The 22,612-nt window shown below is 42.9% G+C and overlaps 1 protein-coding gene across 1 annotated transcript in view; it reads left to right on the forward strand.

Annotated features, from left to right (window-relative positions):
- The window catches only part of CDC73 (cell division cycle 73), a 194,468-nt gene that overhangs the window by 41,336 nt on the left and 130,520 nt on the right, over positions 1 to 22,612 (forward strand). Inside the window, exons 9-10 of the mRNA XM_039484449.1 lie at positions 372 to 450; positions 16,538 to 16,602. Coding sequence (XP_039340383.1) covers positions 372 to 450; positions 16,538 to 16,602 — 144 coding nt within the window. The remainder of the gene's footprint in view (positions 1 to 371; positions 451 to 16,537; positions 16,603 to 22,612) is intronic.

Genomic DNA, 22,612 nt, shown 5'->3' on the forward strand with positions numbered 1-22,612 from the left:
TTGTTGTCAGATGACAATTCATTCTTGAGCCCCAAGATGTTCACAAATGAATGGAATTGATAACTATGGATTTCAGTCATTTTGCTCAGTTAACATGGCTTTCTGTTGTTACTTTTGTCTTGCTTCAGAATGTTGTCAGTTCTCTAGATTTGCATGCCATTAAGTATTTCTTTAAAATATATTGTCTCAATAAGAGGTTAAAATGAAGTTAATTAAAAGTACAAACTGTCTGAAAACTTACACCTACATAATTGCCCGAAACTGTAAAGTCAGTTCACATACAATATTTTCCAAAGTTCAGAGACTAAAATGTGTTAATCGACATATATTTTGAGATGCAGTAGCATATATTGTTTGCTATTTTGTTTTAGGATCCCACTTTACGGACTAAGCAGTCTATTCCAGCTGCCTACAACAGATACGATCAGGAAAGATTTAAAGGAAAGGAAGGTAAGTTGGTCTCACAGTACTAATTAGCATTAAGGAAACACTGCATTTGAGAACTGAAAAGTGAAACTGACTTGCCTGTTTTCATTGTCAAAGCTGAATAAAGTGCAGAGTATAAGCCCATAAATGATGACTGAAACATCTTCACATATAGTCTTTGGTAGTAACACAAGCTAGGAATCTTATTTATTAAAAATGATTTTTTAGCCTTAGCCTTTAAGAAACAGATTGTCTAGTTAAAAACAAAACTTACACGTTAAACACTTTTTTGTTCAGTTTCAAGGCAGAGATAGCATAAGTAGTTTAAACTCATAGGGCATGGGTATGCACATATATTAGTCAAGCCAATAGTCAACTTCAATACTAATTTAAAAAAAAAATCCGATAGATTATGTATGTCCTGAAATTAAAGGGAAAAAAATCCTTTTAAAAAAAAGTTGAAGGTTCTTCTGTTTCAAATATTTTGGGCCTAGTACATAACATGTTCAGGTCCGTTATTCTTTCCCGTCCCTTGGGAGAGAGGGAGTTGGTTGAAAGAGTGGAGATATGCCAATCTATACTTTCAGAGGCACTGATACATACCTCAATGCTGCACTGGTGCTCTTTTTTTTTTTTTTTTTTTAATTTTTAAACAGCAAGATTAATTCATAAAGACTGGTGTAGTGTTCGTGGAAATTGCCTCAATAACTTTATAAAGTTAGCCACAGAGCCAGAGACTGGCCTTCAGATTCCTTAGGAGATTGCTAAGGGAATACCTGGGGATTTCTTCCCTAGCAATGAATCCACACTGGGGAACTGCTAGTCAGCCATTTCTTTTGACGACTTGGGCACTAAGAGTGTCTTCACTACCGGCTGGATCGTATGGCAGCGATCGATCCAGCGGGGATCGATTTATCGCATCTAAATCGATCCCCGAGTGCCCTCCCGTCGACTCCTGTACTCCAGCTTGGCAAGAGGCACAGGTAGAGTCGATGGGGGAGCGGCAGCAGTCGACTCAGTGTAGTGAAGACACCGCGGTAAGTAGATCTAAGTACATCAACTTCAGCTACGTTATTCATGTAGTTGAAGTTGCGTAACTTAGATTGATCCCGCCCAATGGAGACCAGGCCTAAGTGGTGTGTGTGTGTGTGTCTGTGGTGGTTTTTTAAAGAGTACAAAATTTTGAAAAATTGGAAGAGGAGTGTAATTTAATTAAAACCCATGTGGAGCTGGAGGAGCTATGGTTTTTGTATCCTAAACAGCAGCGACTAAAGATAATTAGTAGTTCCACTGTAGTTTTTTCTGTACCATACAGTGTACCTAATGTGTGTGGCTTAAAATCAAATCTCACAGTTCTTCATATGTATAATGTATTTATATATACTTCAGTGCTACATTTAATATGAGATAGTGACCCCCTGCTCTGAAGTGCTTATAATCTAAAGACAAAAGCAGATAACCATAGCTTGATAGCTTTATTGTATCTTTTTATGGAGACCTTATGGGACCTGGGATTCTGGGAAAGGTTTGAAGGACAAGAGAGCTTACTTGGCTTTGAGGCACAGTAACTCTAGTAGCTGAGCCATGTAACTTCCATTATCATTAATGGTGATTAATAATTGAGACAAACCTGGGTCCTCTGCATTCAAAGTTTCCAACCCATGTGGGTTCTATAATGTATTCTCTGTATGGCATCTTTTTGATTGGGTGAGATTGAGACTCATGGTGGCATCTCAAGTACCCATAGCTTTGTAAAAAGGGAATGTTCACGTTCTTATTTCTAAATCTATTTCATGTCCTCAAAGATAATAGAAGCCGTGGCTTTACATCTTTAAAAACAAAAAGCCCTGTGGGTTTAGCAGAGCATGGTAACAAAGACTGACAAACCTTTAAGCAAAACACATCAGCCTTTGACAAAGTGCAAATAATTTTTGGAAATGTAACCATCTGATAAAAATAACCTTCAATGTATGATGTACCGAACTTTCAAGTGGAAAATAGGTTTAAGCTTCAAAAACAGTAACACTTCATAACTATCAGCAGCTAAATGTCTATTGCTCTGTCTTTTGCTCTGTAGTTTCTCCTTAATATTCTGCAGGTCAAGCAACTTTCATGTCATCCTTTAAACTTGTTATGATTCTATCCTGTTTTTAACAAATTAAATGTGACAGCTGACTTTTTAACAATTAGATGATATTAAAAATAAAAAACCTGATAGATTGGCATATTCATATTTTTTCTATTGTATATCCATCCATTTTATGGATGAAGTCATATGAAAACTTGGATGTTAAATATCTAAATGAATACATAGTGCAGCGGTTCTCAAAGTGTGTGTCGGGACCATATTTTAATGGGTTGCCACAGCTGGGGTTAGACGTGCTGGGGCTGAACACATAAGAACATAACATAAGAACATAAGAACGGCCGTACCGGGTCAGACCAAAGGTCCATCTAGCCCAGTATCTGTCTACCGACAGTGGCCAATGCCAGGTGCCCCAGAGGGAGTGAACCTAACAGGCAATGATCAAGTGATCTCTCTCCTGCCATCCATCTCCATCCTCTGACGAACAGAGGCTAGGGACACCATTCTTACCCATCCTAGCTAATAGCCATTTATGGACTTAGCCACCATGAATTTATCCAGTCCCCTTTTGAACGTTGTTATAGTCCTAGCCTTCACAACCTCCTCAGGTAAGGAGTTCCACAAGTTGACTGTGCGCTGCGTGAAGAAGAACTTCCTTTTATTTGTTTTAAACCTGCTGCCTATTAATTTCATTTGGTGACCCCTAGTTCTCGTATTATGGGAATAAGTAAATAACTTTTCCTTATCCACTTTCTCAACATCACTCATGATTTTATATACCTCTATTATATCCCCCCTTAGTCTTCTCTTTTCCAAGCTGAAGAGTCCTAGCCTCTTTAATCTTTCCTCATATGAGACCCTCTCTAAACCCCTAACCATTTTAGTTGCCCTTTTCTGAACCTTTTCTAGTGATATCTTTTTTGAGGTGAGGAGACTACATCTGTACACAGTATTCGAGATGTGGGCGTACCATGGATTTATATAAGGGCAATAATATATTCTCAGTCTTATTCTCTATCCCCTTTATAATGATTCCTAACATCCTGTTTGCTTTTTTGACTGCCTCTGCACACTGCGTGGACATCTTCAGAGAACTATCCACGATGACTCCAAGATCTTTTTCCTGACTTGTTGTAGCTAAATTAGCCCCCATCATGTTGTATGTATAATTGGGGTTATTTTTTCCAATGTGCATTACTTTACATTTATCCACATTAAATTTCATTTGCCATTTTGTTGCCCAATCACTTAGTTTTGTGAGATCTTTTTGAAGTTCTTCACAATCTGCTTTGGTCTTAACTATCTTGAGTAGTTTAGTATCATCTGCAAACTTTGCCACCTCACTTTTTACCCGTTTCTCCAGATCATTTATGAATAAATTGAATAGGATTGGTCCTAGGACTGACCCTTGGGGAACACCACTAGTTACCCCTCTCCATTCTGAGAATTTACCATTAATTCCTACCCTTTGTTCCCTGTCCTTTAACCAGTTCTCAATCCATGAAAGGACCTTCCCTATTATCCCATGACAGCTTAATTTACTTAAGAGCCTTTAGTGAGGGACCTTGTCAAAGGCTTTCTGGAAATCTAAGTACACTATGTCCACCGGATCCCCCTTGTCCACATGTTTGTTGACCCCTTCAAAGAACTCTAATAGATTAGTAAGACATGATTTCCCTTTACAGAAACCATGCTGACTATTGCTCAACAGTTTGTTTTTCTATGTGTCTGACAATTTTATTCTTAACTATTGTTTTGACTAATTTGCCCAGTACCGACGTTAGACTTACCGGTCTGTAATTGCCGGGATCACCTCTAGAGCCCTTTTTAAATATTGGCGTTACATTAGCTAACTTCCAGTCATTGGGTACCAATGCCGATTTAAAGGACAGGGAACAACCCTTAGTTAATAGTTCCGCAACTTCACATTTGAGTTCTTTCAGAACTCTTGGGTGAATGCCATCTGGTCCCGGTGACTTGTTAATGTTGAGTTTATCAATTAATTCCAAAACCTCCTCTAGTGACACTTCAATCTGTGACAGTTCCTCAGATTTGTCACCTACAAAAGCCAGCTCAGGTTTGGGAATCTCCCTAACATCCTCAGCCGTGAGGACTGAAGCAAAGAATCCATTTAGTTTCTCCGCAATGACTTTATCGTCTTTAAGCGCTCCTTTTGTATTTCGATTGTCAAGGGGCCCCACTGGTTGTTTAGCAGGCTTCCTGCTTCTGATGTACTTAAAAAACATTTTGTTATTACCTTTGGAGTTTTTGGCTAGCCGTTCTTCAAACTCCTCTTTGGCTTTTCTTATTACACTCTTGCACTTAAGTTGGCAGTGCTTGTGCTCCTTTCTATTTGCCTCACTAGGATTTGACTTCCACTTTTTAAAGGAAGTCTTTTTATCTCTCACTGCTTCTTTTACATGGTTGTTAAGCCACGGTGGCTCTTTTTTAGTTCTTTTACTGTTTTTCTTAATTTGGGGTATACATTGAAGTTGGGCCTCTATTATGGTGTCTTTAAAAAGGCCCCATGCAACTTGCAGGGATTTCACTTTAGTCACTGTACCTTTTAACTTTTGTCTAACTAACCCCCTTATTTTTGTATAGTTCCCCCTTTTGAAATTAAATGCCACAGTGTTGGGCAGTTTAGGTGTTCTTCCCACCACAGGGATGTTGAATGCTATTGTATTATGGTCACTATTTCCAAGCGGTCCTGCTTTAGTTACCTCTTGGACCAGCTCCTGCGCTCCACTCAGGATTAAATCTAGAGTCGCCTCTCCCCTTGTGGGTTCCCGTACCAGCTGCTCCATGAAGCAGTCATATAAAGTATCGAGAAATTTTATCTCTGCATTTCGTCCTGAAGTGAAATGTTCCCAGTCAATATGGGGATAATTGAAATCCCCCACTATTATTGGGTTCTTAATTTTGATAGCCTCTCTAATTTCCCTTAGCATTTCATCATCACTATTACTGTCCTGGTCAGGTGGTCGATAATAGATCCCTAATGTTATATTTTTACTAGAGCATGAAATTTCTATCCATAGAGATTCTATGGAACATGTGGATTCGCTTAAGATTTTTACTTCATTTGAATCTACACTTTCTTTCACATATAGTGCCACTCCTCCCCCTGCACGACCTGTTCTGTCCTTCCGATATATTTTGTACCCCGGAATGATTGTGTCCCATTGATTGCTATCAGTTCACCAGGTTTCTGTGATGCCTATTATATCAATATCCTCCTCTATCACAAGGCACTCTAGTTCACCCATCTTATTATTTAGACTTCTGGCATTTGTGTACAAGCACTTTAAAAACTTGTCCCTGTTTATTAGCTTGCCTTTTTCTGATGTGCCAGATTCTTTTTTATGTGACTGTTTATCATCTGATCCGGCCCTTACATTATACTTTTCAGTCCTCTGCTCCTGACTATAACCTGGAGATTCTCTATCATCAGACTCTCTCCCCTAAGGGTACGTCCATACTACCCGCCCAGATCGGCGGGTAGCAATCGACTTCTCGGAATTTGATATATCACGTCTCATCTAGACGCGCTATATCGAACTCCGAACGCGCTCCCGTCGACTCCGGAACTCCACCACCGCGAATGGCAGTGGCGGAGTCGACGGGGGAGCCGCGGACGTCGATCCCGCGCCGTGAGGACGGGTAAGTAGTTCGAACTAAGGTAGCTCGACTTCAGCTACGCTATTCGCGTAGTTGAAGTTGCGTACCTTAGTTCGAACCCCCTCCCCCCCCCAGTGTAGACCAGGCCTAAGAGAAGTCTGTGTCCGATCCACATGCTCCTCTGCAGCAGTTAGCTTTCCCCCATCTCCTAGTTTAAAAACTGCTCTACAACCTTTTTAATGTTTAGTGCCAGCAGTCTGGTTCCACTTCGGTTTAGGTGGAGCCCATCTCTCCTTTATAGGCTCCTCCCATCCCAGAAGTTTCCCCAGTTCCTAATGAACACCCCTCCACCCAGGCCTGAAACCCTTTGGCTTCAGCTTTGGCCCCCTTGCCCAGGGTGGCAGGGCTTCCTCCCCCCCGACGCAATCTTCTAGTAATTTTTTGTTGTCGGAAGGGGGTTGCAGTGCAATGAAGTTTGAGAACCCCTGGCATAGTGAAATGCATTTGGAGGATCATTTGGCCTGGGTGAGAGCAAATCATATTGGGCACTAATGCCAGTCTTGAAAACATAGAAGAAAGCAAGTCGTCTTGTGTGAAGAGTTGAATATGTAGTGTGGCATTCATTCTTGTTACCAACAGGATTAGTTTTTGTTGCCTTTAATATGCTAACTCTCTTTTAGAAAAAGAATGTAGTAATTGATTATTGAAAGAGGAGTGCAGTGTGCTCAAACATGGTGACTACAGCACTTTCATTTCACCAGACCAGGATCTTTTAAACTACAAAATTCTCCCAACTGTATAGATTTCTTGTCTATTGCTTGTATCATATTTTATATATCTGCTTTTACAATTTGAAACTTGTGTCAGCCATAGCAATGTGCACTTCTTGGAAAGACTAATGGTTCACCTATCAGTCAAACTAGCTACTATTTGATTTCCATATGGTATAAAATGTAGGGAAGGGAAAAATCATAATCTTCTCAGAGGGGAGATAATGTGGTTCTGAGCCTTGTTATATCTGGATGGCTCAAGAGCAGTCTGCCTCATTGTTAAATTTGTGCTAATTGAAGCACCCACAAAATACAGTTAAGTTAAAAAAAAAAAAAAGAAGTAAATTGTAGATCTATGCAGCATAGTGATTAAATATGCACACAGTAATCTCATTATTGTAAAAGAAAATAGACTGTCCTCTAACGAAATTGATAAGAGCTCTTTTAAATCAAGTACAATAAACAACCAAAAATTTTGAATTGCATTTAACAAAACAAACAAAAAAGCCCCCTTCTCTCTCTGTCTCATGCCTAGGCAAGGAGGGTGCAGTTTCCCCATGGAGTTAGTTAACACAAAAGAGTAACTGGCTGGCAGTGTTCTTGTTCCTGTGACTAGGATTGATGGCACTTAGATTCATTAAGCATTTTCTGGTGGTTTCTTACTCTTGTGTTGATACAGTATGGACATACAGAGATGGGGAGTAGTTCTGTACCCTAGAGGGAAAAAGAACCTTGTGTTTGGGTTGGACAATCCTGGGATCGGAATCCTAGAAACAGCTAAACCTAGAGAGAAGGCATGGGTTGAGCTTTATCTAGTGAAATCTTATTATATTAATTAAGAGAAATTCTAAGAAGTGGGATAGGTAATTTTTGGGCTTTTCACAGTATACAAAGTATTTTAGAACATTATTGGAAAAGAAACTACTTACGCTTTAAAAAGTATCACCTCATTAAGCACTAAATTTTCATACCCTGTACAAAGGCAGAGTACAGAACCTATTAGGAACATAATGCAAAGTCTTGCAAAATGGGGGAAGAGATGAATCCTCAACCTGAAGCTGGAACTGTGAAGCTACTCTGCAACTCCTGCTGCAGTCTGTGGGGTATAGGACAGACTTAAGGGAGAATAATTCCTTACACGAAATATATTAGTACAGCATTTATTTTTAAATATTTCTAGTTCTCCTAATACCTTGTTGGTAATACAGTCGAACCCATTTATCTCGACCTCGGTTAACTTGCCAATCCTATTAAGTCGACGTTTTAGTAGTGGAACCGCCAAACTCCCTCTTTGTCTTATTGGTTTATCATCGGTTATGTCGATTCTTTAATCTCGCCGAACCCTAATATCTCGAGCACAGAAGAGCTTTTGCCACTAACCGAGGTCGAGATAAATGGGTTCGACTGTAACTCTGGCGGCGGCCCTGCCCGGCTCCTGCCGCATCCCTCCCCGGCCACGCGATTCCTGCCCTAGCCCCGGCTCCCCAGCCCTGCGGTTCCCCAGCCGCCCGCTCCCCGGCTCTCCAGCCCCGCGGTTCCCCGCGTACCCGCCCGCCGCCCCCGCCGCCCGCTTCGCCCGCCCGCCGCCCGCCGCCGCGCGCCGCCGCCGCCGCTCGCCGCCCGCCCCGCCCGCCCCGATACCCGGTCCCCGCTTCACTGCCCGCCCGCCCGCATACCCGGTCCTCCGCCCGCCCGTCCGCATACCCGGTCCCGCCGCTTGACGCCCGCCCGCCCGCCCCGCTTCACCAGTCCCGCTTCCCGTCCCGCCCGCCCCGCTTCACGGTCCCGCTTCCCGGTCCCGCCTGCCCCGCTTCCCCGCTTCGCCCGCCGCCTCGCCCCCGCCCGCCCGCCTGCCCGCTTACCGGTCCCGCCGCCTGCCGCCCGCCCGCCCGCTTCGCTGGCCTCGCCGCTGCCGCCCGCCCGCTGGCTCCCGCGGCCGCCGCCTCGCTTCGCTGGCCCCGCTTCTCGTCCCCGCCTGCCCCGCATACCCGTCCCGCCGCGCCCGCCCGCCCCGCAGATACCCGGTCCTCGCCGCGCCCGCCCGCCCCGCATACCCGTCCCGCCGCGCCCGCCCGCCCGCCCGCATACCCGTCCTCGCCGCGCCCGCCCGCCTGCCCCGCATACCCGGTCCCCGCCGCGCCGCCCGCCCGCCCCGCATACCCGGTCCTCGCCGCGCCCGCCTGCCCGCATACCCGTCCTCGCCGCCGCCGCCCGCCCGCCCGGCATAAGGTCCCCGCTTTGCCGCCCGCCCGCCCGCCCCGCTTACCCGGTCCTCGCCGCGCCCGCCCGCCCGCCCCGCTTACCCGGTCCCCGCGCGCCCGCCCGCCCGGCCCCGCCCGCCGCCGCCCGCCCCGCTTACCCGTCCTCGCCGCCCGCCCCGCTTACCGGTCCCGCCGCCCGCCCCGCCCGCCACCCGGTCCTCGCCGCGCCCGCCCCGCTTACCGTCCTCGCCGCCCGCCCCGCTTACGGTCCCCGCCGCCGCCCGCCCGCTTACGGTCCCGCCGCCGCGCCCCGCTTACTGCCCGCGCCGCCGCCCGGCCCCGCTTACCCCGGCCCGCGCCGCGCCGCCCGCCCGCCCGCTTACGTCCTCGCCGCCCGCCCGCCCGCCCGGCCCCGCTTACCCGGTCCTCGCCGCCGCCCGCCCGCCCCGCTTACCCGGTCCTCGCCGCCCGCCCGCCCGCCCCGCTTACCGGTCCCGCCGCGCCGCCCGCCCGCCCCGCTTACCCGTCCTCGCCGCTGCCGCCCGGCCCCGCTTACCCGGTCCCGCTTCTTTGGCTGCCCGGCTCCGGGTCCCGGTCCACGGCCGCCCGGCCCCGCTTCCCCGGCCCGCTTCGCCGGATCCAGCCACGTGCAGGCACCGCGGTAAGGGGGCAGGGAGGGGGTGTTGGAGAGAGGGCAGGGGAGTTCAGGGGTGGGGGGGGTGGATAGGGGTTTATCTCGATCATCGGTTATCTCGACTATTTTTGGCAAACCCCTAGGCTGGCGACATAACAGGGTTCAACTGTAAGTTAAAAACTTTGTTTCAAATTTATCATTTACCATTTGATTTTTTTCTTTTTATCTTTGTACCACATTGTCAGTATTTTAGCAAATTTAGCAATAAAGACCTATTAAGCCCAAAATTTTCAAAAGTGACTAGGAATTGTCTGTCCAACTTTTGACACCTCAAGGGAGCCTGATTTTTTTAGAAGATGCTAAAGTGCCAATCCTCTGAAAATGAGGCCACTCTAACAAATCTCATGTTGGGCACCCAAAATCATTAGTCACTTCTGAAAATAATCACTGGGTGAAATTCTAGGGCCTGTGATATGTAGGAAGTCAGATTATCATAATAGTTGCTTCTGATCTTAAAACTCAATATGCTGTTAGCATTTGAGAGTAACAGGAAAACTCACTGAATTTTCCTCCATAATGAATAGATATAAGGAAAATATACCAGAAAGCATTACTCATGCTCTTCTGAATAACCTGTTAAAAACTGGAACTAAATTGTATATACAACTTGCCACAAAAATAGTGTGTGCAGTCATTTTAGCTCTTCTATCAGAGGCTCTTACAACATTAAAAGAGTTTCATAGTATTAAACTAACAATTACTGCATAAGGACTTAGATTCTTTTAATCTCAATTTTACTACAGTATTATCCATGGCAGTCTTAATTAGGAAATTGCTTGCTTATGTGGGTTTGTTTCTACCTTGGATATTTCAGTGTGTTGAATTAATATGGGAATCAGGTTGCTTGTTAACATAAGCAATTTAAAACGTGTAGATGTAAGATAATGGGTTAAAACACTTTAACCTGGCAAGATATGGTAAGTAGACTGCTGAGTTGCAGCCAAGTTTCTGTATGTTCTGGGATGGATTGTTACTCAGAAGGTAGTATCAGTTTGCTCACCTAGATGGCTTGCCTTACAGTCTTGATGCCAAATAGGACAAGTTCTATTATTGGAATGCTTTAGTTAAGGTAGCTGCAATAGTAAATAAGTTTTTAGATGTTAAGTACTATTCTTTGAGAGTAAAGAACAAGTCTATTATACCCACTGTAAATTGAACTGCTTTAGCAGTCCTGTAGTAGACAGAGACCAGTGCTCATTCTCAAGCATACTTTATTACTCCAGCTATGATTAAAAGGAGAAAAGTTGTCTTGTCTTTAAACTTAAATTATTGTATGTCACATTAAACATGTTAGAATGTGTCTTGCAGCTCCATCCATCATAAATGGTCTGTCTGTCCTCGCCATGGAAGATCATGTTACCTGGCTGTACACCTGGCCAGTCCCATCCCCTCCAAACAATCGAGCTGTTAAGGCAAACACACTGCAATTGCTTTGCTCAGCATTATTTCCTCACTTCTGACTTTGACTTTCAAATTGCTCGTGAGCAGCACAAGTCTTTAACAATACAAAATAAACTTAAATGCTAGATTTTCTCCTTTATGCTTACTCTTTAAGTTTAACTCATTTTAATTTTGACTGGGCATTAAGAAGGTAAGAGAACTTCATGCATGGCATCATTTTCATGGCACAGACCACCTCTTTCTAACCCCTAACCTGTCACATCTATCTTGGCAATATAACAAGTTATATTTTTGATTCATAACTGCTTCTGAAACAGAGACAATGCTCTTTTTGAACAGAATATCTGGCACCCTTGTCCCTCTTACATCAAGGCTTAGTCCTTCATTTTGAACAGTGTGTACTTAATTTAGCCAGTGACATGCTTGACCACTGAGCTAATGTATGATGGTGTTTTTTTGTTCTATAGGATATTCAAGTAATAAACTGCTTTAAGAGCAGTGGCTAAATTGTTCTGTGCTGACTTTTTTTAGACAGCTTTGCCTGCGTTTCATCAACCCCACTTTTAAAGTGATGTTAGCACATATGAAAAGTGCTGAAATGATAACTTGGAAGATTTGCATGATCTTTTCTATCCAACATGTTCAGCATAGGTGGTAGCAATATAAACTTCCCCACCAATGCCTGACTTGAGGGGCTACCTTCAGAAGTGAGATGCTGGCCTTTGTTTCTCTGCTGAGACTGCCACCAAGGTTCCCATAATCAAAAGCTGAATTGCTATCCGAACGGACACTATTTGTGATCCCATCTAGTATAAACTGGAGAGAGATTTGTAGAACAGCCATCTGATAGTATTCTTTCTGTCATTACAGGCCACAGTGTCTTCTTTACCACATCTAAATGTTTTCCCACGTTTAACTGAAAGCCTTGCTGTTGGACTTAGTGTGGGCATCACTATTTCATCCACACCTGTAATTTTGCTTCATGTTTAAGTACCAGGTGTATTTACACAATAAATGAATGTGTTCAGATTGCATACTTGCTACTTCTTTTGAACAGTAAATTTTTGAAATAGAGGCGGGGAGTCTCCAGTTTCTAAACTTGAAGCTGCTTTTTTGCAGGTACTAAGCAAATTTGTTGTTACGAGAACCGGATTGTCAGTGAAGTTGTACTATAAATGTATTTGTCTTGTCATGGGGTTTTTAAGAGCTTGCTGCTGTCTTGTAAATGTGTAATAGCATTTTCTACCAAAATTCTAAATTTTAATTATACTCTGTGCCCAGATTTTTCTTTTGTGCTTAGAATTAAATTTCTATTGAGAAATAGAATCCTACCATCAAAAAATGAATGTCATTAATAATAGAGACTAAATATGCAAGGCGTCCACAGATTTTGATTTGAAGAAATACATGTCTGGTGTGGGTGAGCTGGGTGATGTGATATATGTCTGAGTATTAGAAGACTATAAAATTAATATTTGCAAATAAAACTTCAGTTACTATACTCAGGTTAAGTATCAGAGGGGTAGCCATGATAGTCTGGATCTGTAAAAGCAGCAAAGAGTCCTGTGGCACCTTATAGACTAACAGACGTATTGGAGCATGAGCTTTCATGGGTGAATACCCATTTCGTCAGCTGCAGGTTGGTATTGAGAGGCTGTTAAATGGAAGCTCATGCTGAGTTCCAGTTGTGAGATTATTGAACTATTTGATAAGTGATTGATAGGCTAGGGGATTTATAAACAGTCTCTCTTTATATCTGATGTATTTTATACAATTCAGTTATTTTGTTAATGTAGTTTAGAAACCGCTGCATGGAGCCCTTTGTTTTTGATTTGACTGCTAGTAAAGAGGGGTGTGTTAACATCTTGTATGGAATGAAATTTGGTGTCTGACTTCATTAGCATGGTGGTTCTTAAAACAGATTAGTGGACCCCTTCCAGATAGTGCAAAGAGCTGCTGTCATCAGGAATGACGTACCACTGAAATGGGGAGTGGTGTACAGTCTTCATTTTAGGTATGGATGAATCAGCCTTCAACCAGAGCTCCTTTGTGTTCCTAGCAGTTCTCCCTTGTGCTGCTTTAGCCTGTTTCGGTTCCTTCCAGGAATTAAAGTCTGTTAAGTCTTTTTTGTCAGCTTTTACTTTGATGTAAATTCAGCCATGATCAGATTTACTGACGGCTCAACACTGGATGAATAGCCAACAAAAGGGACACAGAAACAAACTGCAGAATGACCTGGAATGGTTAGATCAGTGGGGCTTGTAAGCAATGAGGGAAAATTTTGGGTACTAAAAATGTAAAATCTACCAGGAGAGTGGAAATAAAGAGCATGTGTACAAATTGTAGTGGTGGAATGTAGTCAGACCGAAAAACTCACTTCAGTGTACTTACTGGCTTATCTTCACTTTGGGGCCTAGCCCTTTTAAATGGAGCCAAGTATGGTGTTTGCAGCAGAGTGAGGCTGGGAGGGAAGGGGGTCCAAGATTTTTGAAGCGGTCCACAGTATAAAATTTGTTGACACATGCTGGGTTATTGAACCATCTGAAATTACTGTTAGGCTACAACATGGGAATTGCTATACCATAACAGACAATGATCCAGCTAGTTAGGTTTCTCATATCAGTGATGGTGGGTGAAAAATGAGATCCACTTCAATTTAGGCATAAACAGTTTATCTTGGCCTATATTTTGTATATTTTAAGACAATACTGTTATCGCCTATGAATGACATATACATGCAAAAACAGATAAGGCAAGAAAGATAACCAATCAAGTTCTGTCTCCTAGGGATAGAGCAACTTTTTTCAAATCTCTGGTCTGTTTGTTTTTCCCTGTCTTCTACACGCTCTTGTTGTCAATCACAATCTTTTATCCCTTGTTCTGTAGCTTTGAGCAGAATCTATTTCCCAAGTTACCTCATCTGTGTACCTATCTAATTAAAACATTCTGATGCATGGAGGGGATGGAATGATGAGACTGCCTGCAATGGCATGTAGCTGATCTGTGACTGCTAGCACCAAATATTGCCAATGGCCAGTAATGGGACACTAGATGAGGAGGGCCCTCAGTTACTACAGCAAATTCTTTCCCAGGTGTGTGTCTGGTGGGTCGTGCCCACATATTCAGAGTCTTACCGATTGCCATATTTGGGGTCAGGAAGGAATTTCCCTCCAGGTCACATTGGCAGGGACCTTGGGTTTTTTTTGCCTTCCTCTGGGTCATGGGGCACAGGTTTAAACTAGTGTAGAGGGTGAATTCTCTGTAATTTGAAGTCTTTAAATCATGCTTTAAGGACTTCAGTAACTCAGCCAGAGTTTATGGGTCTATTGCAGGAAGCATGGGTGAGGTTCTGTGGTCTCCAGTGTTCAGGAGATCAGACTAGAGGGTCATGATGGTCCCTTCTGACCTTAAAGTCTGAGTCTATTAATCACAGTAACTAATCTAAACTAAGGTTTCAGAGTAGCAGCCGTGTTAGTCTGTATCTGCAAAAAGAACAGGAGTACTTGTGGCACCTTAGAGACTAACAAATTTATTTTAGCATGAGCTTTCGTGAGCTACAGCTCACTTCTGTATGTATAAATATCTCCTGTCTGTGTGTTCCATTCTATGCATCCGAAGAAGTGAGCTGTAGCTCACGAAAGCTCATGCTGAAATAAATGTGTTAGTCTTTAAGGTGCCACAAGTACTCCTGTTCTTTAATCTAAACTAAGACATTTTTGCTTATCCTGCTAAAACTTACTTTTATCTGTCTGCTTCTGTCATCTATTCTTTACTATCTTCCCCACTTGCTCTGTCCAGTTCATGCCTTAGAATAGTTATTCTCCTTACTGATCTGTTTTTATGACCTTGGGTTTTTTTCTTGTTGGGGGAGAGGTGGTACACCTGGAGCTTGACACTCTGCTTTACTCTGCTGTTACACAGACCAAAGTTTTCTCAAATAAGAGAGATAAACCAGGTTTAATGGTTTACACAGTCCTGAAGCTGTTTCAGCTAAGTTCTGAAATGCTGCATCAGCAGAGACATACAAAATGCAAACATTCCTTGTTGTTTTCTTATATTATATATAATATTGATTTCTCTAGTTAGTATGTATATTTGACTAACAGTTTCTTACAGTTTTCTAACCGTGGTTACTGCAACATACTCCAGAGGAAGTTGTAATCCCCTTGCCTCCACAATGCATTCAGTTAGGAGTTGTAGGGAAAACTTTATCCTAATCTTACTGGAGATCAGTTTATGCCCTGAAGAATAAGGATTGATTAGTCATTAACACTTTTTTGCTATTAGTGTAACTGCAGTGTTACTATTGTATTCAAATAAATGTGTAATCTTTAACACATTTCTTTGTTTGTGGTGATTTTAGTAGTGTGAGGTGTGTGTGTGTGTTCGTGTTTATAAAACTAATTTTATCTACCTACACATCTACAGTGTGTACAATGTAGTTCATGAGCCTGTTAGGAATGCTGCTTTTAGTTGCATAATTGGGGCTTCTGTGTCTGTTAGAATTGGCGTTTAAAATTGGCTACTTGTATTGTATTAAAAGTGAACATGCTTGAGTGAACTTATATTCCTTATTTTGCTGTTGTACTAAAATCCCAGTTTTTAAAATTCTCTATCAGGCTTCCTTTGACTATTCTGCATATGTTGAGTTGTAAAGCTAACATGCATGTCAGGATATCAAAACCAGATTTAAGGGCCAAATAGTGCAATCACAACTCTTATTCTCAGTTCACATTCTGAGCCACTGTCCCATCTTAATCCAACCCAGATGAGTTATGAGGATGTATATTTAGAAAAGCACCAGCAGCATATAGAGCAGTTGCAATATTGGAAAGATATGAGAGAAAGGAAGACCAGTCAAACTGGATACACAACATGGGTAGAGGAGTGTTGTCCATGTAGCAGTAAAGTATTGTGAACTGCTTATAGGAAAACTGGTTACAGGGAAAACAAACATGAAAAAGGAGTCATCTGCCCAAAACAAAACACTGTGTGAGCTATCCATGATGACTATCCATGTTTTTAACCAGTGTTAAACATAGAGAGCATTTTTGGCCCCCATTGAAGTTTATGGCTAAACTCCCTGGGACCTCAATGAGACCAGGATTTCACCTAACCAGTCATAGGCCATATTTAGAGCCAACCAAGATAATGACTGTGATTAATGTAGTTAAAAGTTAGTGTGTGTACAGCACTTAAAATGCCTTCCTGCTGGTGCAGTATTTTTCCTCCCAAAAGTGACTGGAAAGGAATTTCCCCTATCCTGCCAGTTTAAACATGGGCTTTATTCTGATGCTTGCATGTGGAATGACTTACAAGAGGCTCTTTTACTTTACAGAGACGGAAGGCTTCAAAATTGACACTATGGGAACCTACCATGGAATGACTTTGAAGTCTGTAACGGTAAGTTAAAAAGCATTTCTGAAATGTAGTATGCCTCAGTGACAGCATATATAAATGTTTCAGGTTTACTTTGCCTGTGCCTCTCAACAGGGTTGTTGTTTGTTTGTTAGCAGCGTTAATGAGAAGTCAGTGTCTGATTTTTTAAAACCTGGGGAATGCACTGATTGTGTATAAATTGAAGAGCTCTTTTTTTTTTTTTTTTTAAGATTGTTCGTAACCCTAGGTAGTGGCTAATACTTTGCCTACATTAGAAAGGGTTTGCCAGGATAGCTATACCGGCAAACTCCCCTACTGGAGATGCAGATGATATCAGTAATTCTTTTGCCAGTATTGCTTATACTAGTTCGTCTAAATGATAGGAGTTATACCAGCAAAAGGTCTTTTTTGTTGGTCTGTGTCTGCCCTAAGGTTTTTGCTAGAATAGCTATGTTGGTTAGTGGTGTAACATGTCAGCAAAACTTTGAACTGTGGACTTGGAATATTGCCTCACATCCAACTTTTTGTTTGGATTTAATTTAGTGATGGTAGAGTTCATTGACCTCTGCAGTACTTGTTTAAGCTTTTTCCTCCATCTAGCCTGGTGAGATTGATGACCATATGTGCCAAATGACTTGATTTATCTTTTTTAATGTGGATTGCTGTACATACAGATGAGAAAGCAGAGACCCTCAACCAGACTTTTATTTTGTGTTTGTCTTAAGTTGTCTACTTATATGGAAGTTGGTTGAACATTCTCAAACAAATGTTGTTTTGATCTGCTTATAAGTAGGATGGATGCCACAAAGCTAACATAAAGGCCTCATTAAGACTTTTGCGATCTGTATACCTATGTAAATCTGTTGAATAGAAAGCCCTAAACATTCTTCTAAATCTTTGCACCTATGCCTACTGTGCACTCATAATTTGAACATAAAATAATGCCTAGAATGTAAATGTTTCAAAACTAATTGGTTCTTATTTGAACTTTTTCCTTTGTCTAATAAAAACTGTTTTGCCATTGTTGTCCTCCAATCTGAAAACACTGGCATCCAGTTCATTTTTTAATATTTAATTTTAAGTAATGAATCCATTTGGTGCCAAAAGTCCTGCCTTTTAGATGAATTCAAAATGCATTGGTGTGTAGAATTAATGGGGGGAAATGTGGCTGCTTGAATCAAAGGCCTTGTGTTACAGTGGTGCTTGTTAGGCTAGCTCCAGTGAAGGGTCTAGCAGCACTAGGTTACTAAACAGATTTTCAGGGTGTAATGTCTGTTTCAAATCGTCATGTTGTGACTTGGCAAACAGGTTGCCTGCTTGTTGTTCTGTTTAAAAAAAAAAAAGTTTCTATTATGTTGTTCAAAGCTTTAGCTAAACTAGGGTTAATTAAAATAAACAAAAAATCTTCATTTGCAATTAGTCAGGAAAGTGACTCTAGAAATATAGCTTTGCATGGCTTCATATCAAAGTTCTGCATCCAAAAGTTTAAGGCATTTTTTCCCCCCCTGATAATCCCACTTTATAAATTCAACACAGGATCTATAGTTTTAAGACACTTTGAACTGAAATCTTGAATACAAGTTGCTAAATTGAATTCCTTTGGCTTTTTTCCCCGACAAGCTCTTCCAATGAAGAAAAAAGTTTCACAGTTTCCAAAAACAAAACAAAACAAAAAAACTAATGAAACTAAAACTGGTTCTTTACTTAATATAATCTAGAACCTTTTGGAATAATAACATTTTAAGAAACTGGATTATTATGGGACTACACAGAAGATCTTTATAGTGTCATGTGAAGCAATAAAATCTCATCTGCCATTTTAGAATTACTCCATCTAAGAATCAAGTTCTGTGTTACCTTTAGAGTCTTATTTTCCACCAGAAATGTCAGACTTTTCTTTAGTTTAAAAGCTGAATCTGAGAGTTGTGGTGGAATCCTGGATTTGTGTTATGAATGTAGAGGAAATAATTGTTACTTAAGTGGTGCAGAAATATTACTATATGCATCTCTCTCCAAGCTTGATTTCATTTAAGTGAGTGGCATGGTTTGAAGGAGATTGTAACAATACCCATAGTCAGACACCACCAACCTGTCAAGTTTGTGACTTTTTTTGAGTTTCACTCTTCCTTTTCAGTCCTGTTTCTTCTATTTTTCACACAGTACTGGAAGAAATCAGACTGCCAGGGAATTGAAACATGTTCTGCACATTTAAAAAATAAAATAATGCAGTAATTTGCTCCCAACAAGTTGAATGAAAAAATAATAAATATGCATTAGAATACTTGGTCAATCCTCACTTCTGGGAAAAATGCTGAAATCTGATGTAAAGCATACTGCAGCAAGGTAGTAGAATCTCTTGATTCTCTTCACTCATAGCATCCTTGATTTGTTTCTATTCTGGCTTCCATATGTGGAATGGAGGAGATCACTGACTACCTTGCGAAGACTGTTCCTCCAGTTGATTCTCTGAGCACAACTGGGTGTTGAACACTGTTGACTACATGATCTAACCTTGATTTATCAACGGGGCGGCTCCGGGCATCAGCACGCCAAGCGCGTGCCTGGGGCAGCAAGCCACGGGGGGTGCTCTGCCGGTCGCCGCAAGGGCGGCAGGCAGGCTGCCTTCGGCGGCGGACCCTCTGCAGGCACACCGGTCCCGTGGCTTTGGCGGACCTCCCGCAGGCGTGCCTGTGGAGGGTCCGCCGGTCCCACGGCTTTGGCGGACCTCCCGCAGGCAAGCCGCCGAAGGCAGCCTGCTTGCCGTGCTTGGGGCGGCAAAATGCCTAGAGCCGTCCCTGTTTGTCAAGTACTAAATTGGTGAGCTGGGCACACTTCTCATGGTTTTTGTTCTTCAATCCTTGATTTGTATAGTGCAGATGCATCCGAATACAGTTTCCTCAGTTCCTTCTCTTCAGTGATTCTCAAACTTTTTTGTTCTGTGAACCACTTTGTGATACCAGCACTTCCTTTTTCTATCCCCGCTGGTATTAGTTCCCAGCAATTTTCATCTCACAACTATAAAGGACTTGACAGATCTCTGGTTGTTTCTGGGCCATAATGTGGAACCCAGCTCTCTGTAGTAATTTGCCCACCTCTGACATTTTAGAAATGCAGCTTAAAATCCTACCTTTTCTGTGCAGCTTGTAATCCATATACAGTTGTCCATTTTTCTCGTAGGCTTCTTACTATTATGAATTTTGAGTTTTTCTTAGTTTGTCTCTCCCACCTGCTCTCATCTTCCTGTTGTAACTGCTTTGCATTGCTTTATATGAAACTCTCAAAACTATCGAGTATGAATATACTGAAACTGCTCTCTGGATTGTAACTGATATTTGAGAGACTCTAGATGCTTGCATTTTTCTACAAATAAACAAAACTACATTTTTACTGCTGCTTTGTAAGTGGTGTTGGAAGCTCAGTTAGAATTCAAAATTTGTAACAAAATAGATTGTGAATAGTGGGCTTTTTTGAAGTAGTGTCAGCTAAAATCTGTGCTGCTGGCAGTTCTTTTCTGTAGTAGGGAAGTTGGCAAGAACTGACTTTCTGTAATGAATTTTTATTGCTAAACCATGAAGTTCATTATTTCTGTTGGTGAATTGATTACAGTAACAGAACTTCTTCAGGAGTGATCCTTTTTCTTACCTGCCACATCTCCCCATTTTCCTGGGATGGTTCAAATTGATTGGTATATTGAAATACCAATAAACTACTGGTATTAACATTGATATATTTAGTTATCCAACAGTTTATACTGCAAACTGGACAGCACCTTCATTGTGTCTTAGAAACACATCACCTTCCATCCTACCTATAGGTTTCACTGCAAACCGTAATCTCATGTACTGGTTTTATTATTATTTTTTTTCATTTTAAAATGGGAAATGCTCACTGTCAAGGTAATTAGGGTAGGGTCAGTGGAAACATGAATATGGAAGATGATCATATTGGTAGTCCTACCTCTATCTCATGTATACAGTGTTGGATGATAGCTGGCATTTGTTCTCCCAGTGAATGCTGAGGAAGAATTCCCCACATTTTTAAGCTTGTACTATTAAGAGTACAAACATACTTGTTTAAAATGGACACAAAATATACCTGATGCTTTTTTATTCTGACCTTGTTAAAGGAAGGATGCTCAGCTGAAAGCCAAGCTAGTGCCATCTAGTGAAAACCTAAACAATAGTTTGACCTTTACATTGCATTAGATATAATGAAACTGAATTCTGGACTAATAGTATTGCTGTAACCAGAAAAGATGAAGCCCTTAGCTGTCATCACAGCTTGACATGGTTGTAAAGGTCAGCACAAAAGAGCTGTCTGATGACTCATCGTGGAATATTGGAGTAATGAGAGTTGCTTGTGATTTGCATGTACAATAAAGTTGGCTTTTGCTTTTCCCTTGATGAGGACGTGCTCTGTATTGACCATATGCACATATGAAGAACAGTTACTTGTCCAGGACAAAGACGAGGCTTAGTCAGTGTGACCGAAGTTTTTACCTATAGCTGACTTCCGTGCCACTATGTTTTTCTTCTCCTGTGTCCTGGTTTTTCTCCTTCCCTTCACATAAGCGTATTGGTAAATTGTATAATCCTGTATCAAATAATAACCTTCTCTTTCAAATATAGCAGTCCCATTAACTGGATTGGCAAGGGTCTAAACTGGGTCTCCTTATCAGTACCACCATCCGAAACAGGGCCACATCTTGGTATGAAAATTGTATGGTGGGCCATGAATGCTCACAAAATGGGGGTTGGGGTGAAGGAGGGGGTGTGGACTCTGGCTGGGGGTGAGGGCTCTGGGTTGGGACCAGAAATGCGGCGTGCAGGGTGTGGGAGGGGGCGGAGGTGGGACCGGGGAAGGCTCCGGCTGGAGGTGCAGGCTCTGGGGTGAGGCTGGGGATGAGGGATTTGTCGTGTATGAGGGTGCTCCAGGCTGTGACCAAGGAGTTCAGTTGGTAGGAGCGGGATCAGAGCTGGGGCAGGGGGTTGTGGTATGGGGGGGATGAGGGCTCTGGCTGGGGGTGTGGACTTTGGGGTTGGTCCAGAAATGAGGAGTTCAGGGTGCGGGGGTGGGGGGGATTCTGGGCTGGCACAGGGGGTTGGGGTGCAGGAGAGGAATCAGGGCTAGGGCAGGGAGTTGGGGCGTGAGAGGGGATCAGGGATGCAGGCTCCGGGCAGCGCTTACCTGAAGCAGCTCCTGGAAGCAGTGGCATGTCCCTCCTCCAGCTCCTATGCAGAGGTGCGGGCAGGCGGCACTGCGTGCTTCCCCGTCTGAGACATCGCCCCTGCAGCTCCCATTAGTCGCATTTCCCAGCCAATGGGAGCTGCAGGGGTGGTGCTTGGGGTGGGGGCAGCGCACGCAGCCCCCTGGCTGTCCCTAAGCATAGGAGCCGGAAGGGGGACATGCTGCTGCTTCCCGGAGCCTGGGCACGTGCACGTGGAGCAGCTTCGGACCCAGCTCCCTGGCTGGAGCGCTGTTCACCACAATACCTTGGAAGATGGCCAGCAGGCTGTAGGTGCTCAGGAGCCCTCGGGGTTGTTGCATAGCTGCAGAGCCCCAGACTCCACTCCCCAACAGGAGCTCCAGGGCTGGTTTAAACCAGATGGAGGGTCGGATGTTGCCCACAGCCTGTAGTTTGACCATCCCTGGTCTGAGACATGGTTTTCAATTTTTCTATAGGCAGATTAGACCTGCATGTTTATTTTCATAGTGGGTGTAACAGATTCTATTTTTTGCCTTTCCTAGATTTTAGGGACCTAAGGCTTAATTCTTCTGTTTATCTATGCTTCACAGGCTATGATTTCTGCAGGAAATCTGTTTATTTGACTGCTAGTGTTGGAGGCTGTCACTGAAGGTCATATTCAGCTACAACCATTGTTAACACTCCTCTCCCTTGGGAACCTCTGCTAGAAGGCATGGATTGGCCACATCATAGTTGTCTACATGTCCTTGATGTGAGACACTTGGTCAGTTGAGCTGGTTTTACACAAGTCCTGTTGGCTAGCTAGGTTTTAGTCAGTTTGGACTATTT

This window comes from Mauremys reevesii, linkage group 8, assembly GCF_016161935.1.
Source record: "Mauremys reevesii isolate NIE-2019 linkage group 8, ASM1616193v1, whole genome shotgun sequence".
Taxonomy (NCBI): domain Eukaryota; kingdom Metazoa; phylum Chordata; order Testudines; family Geoemydidae; genus Mauremys; species Mauremys reevesii.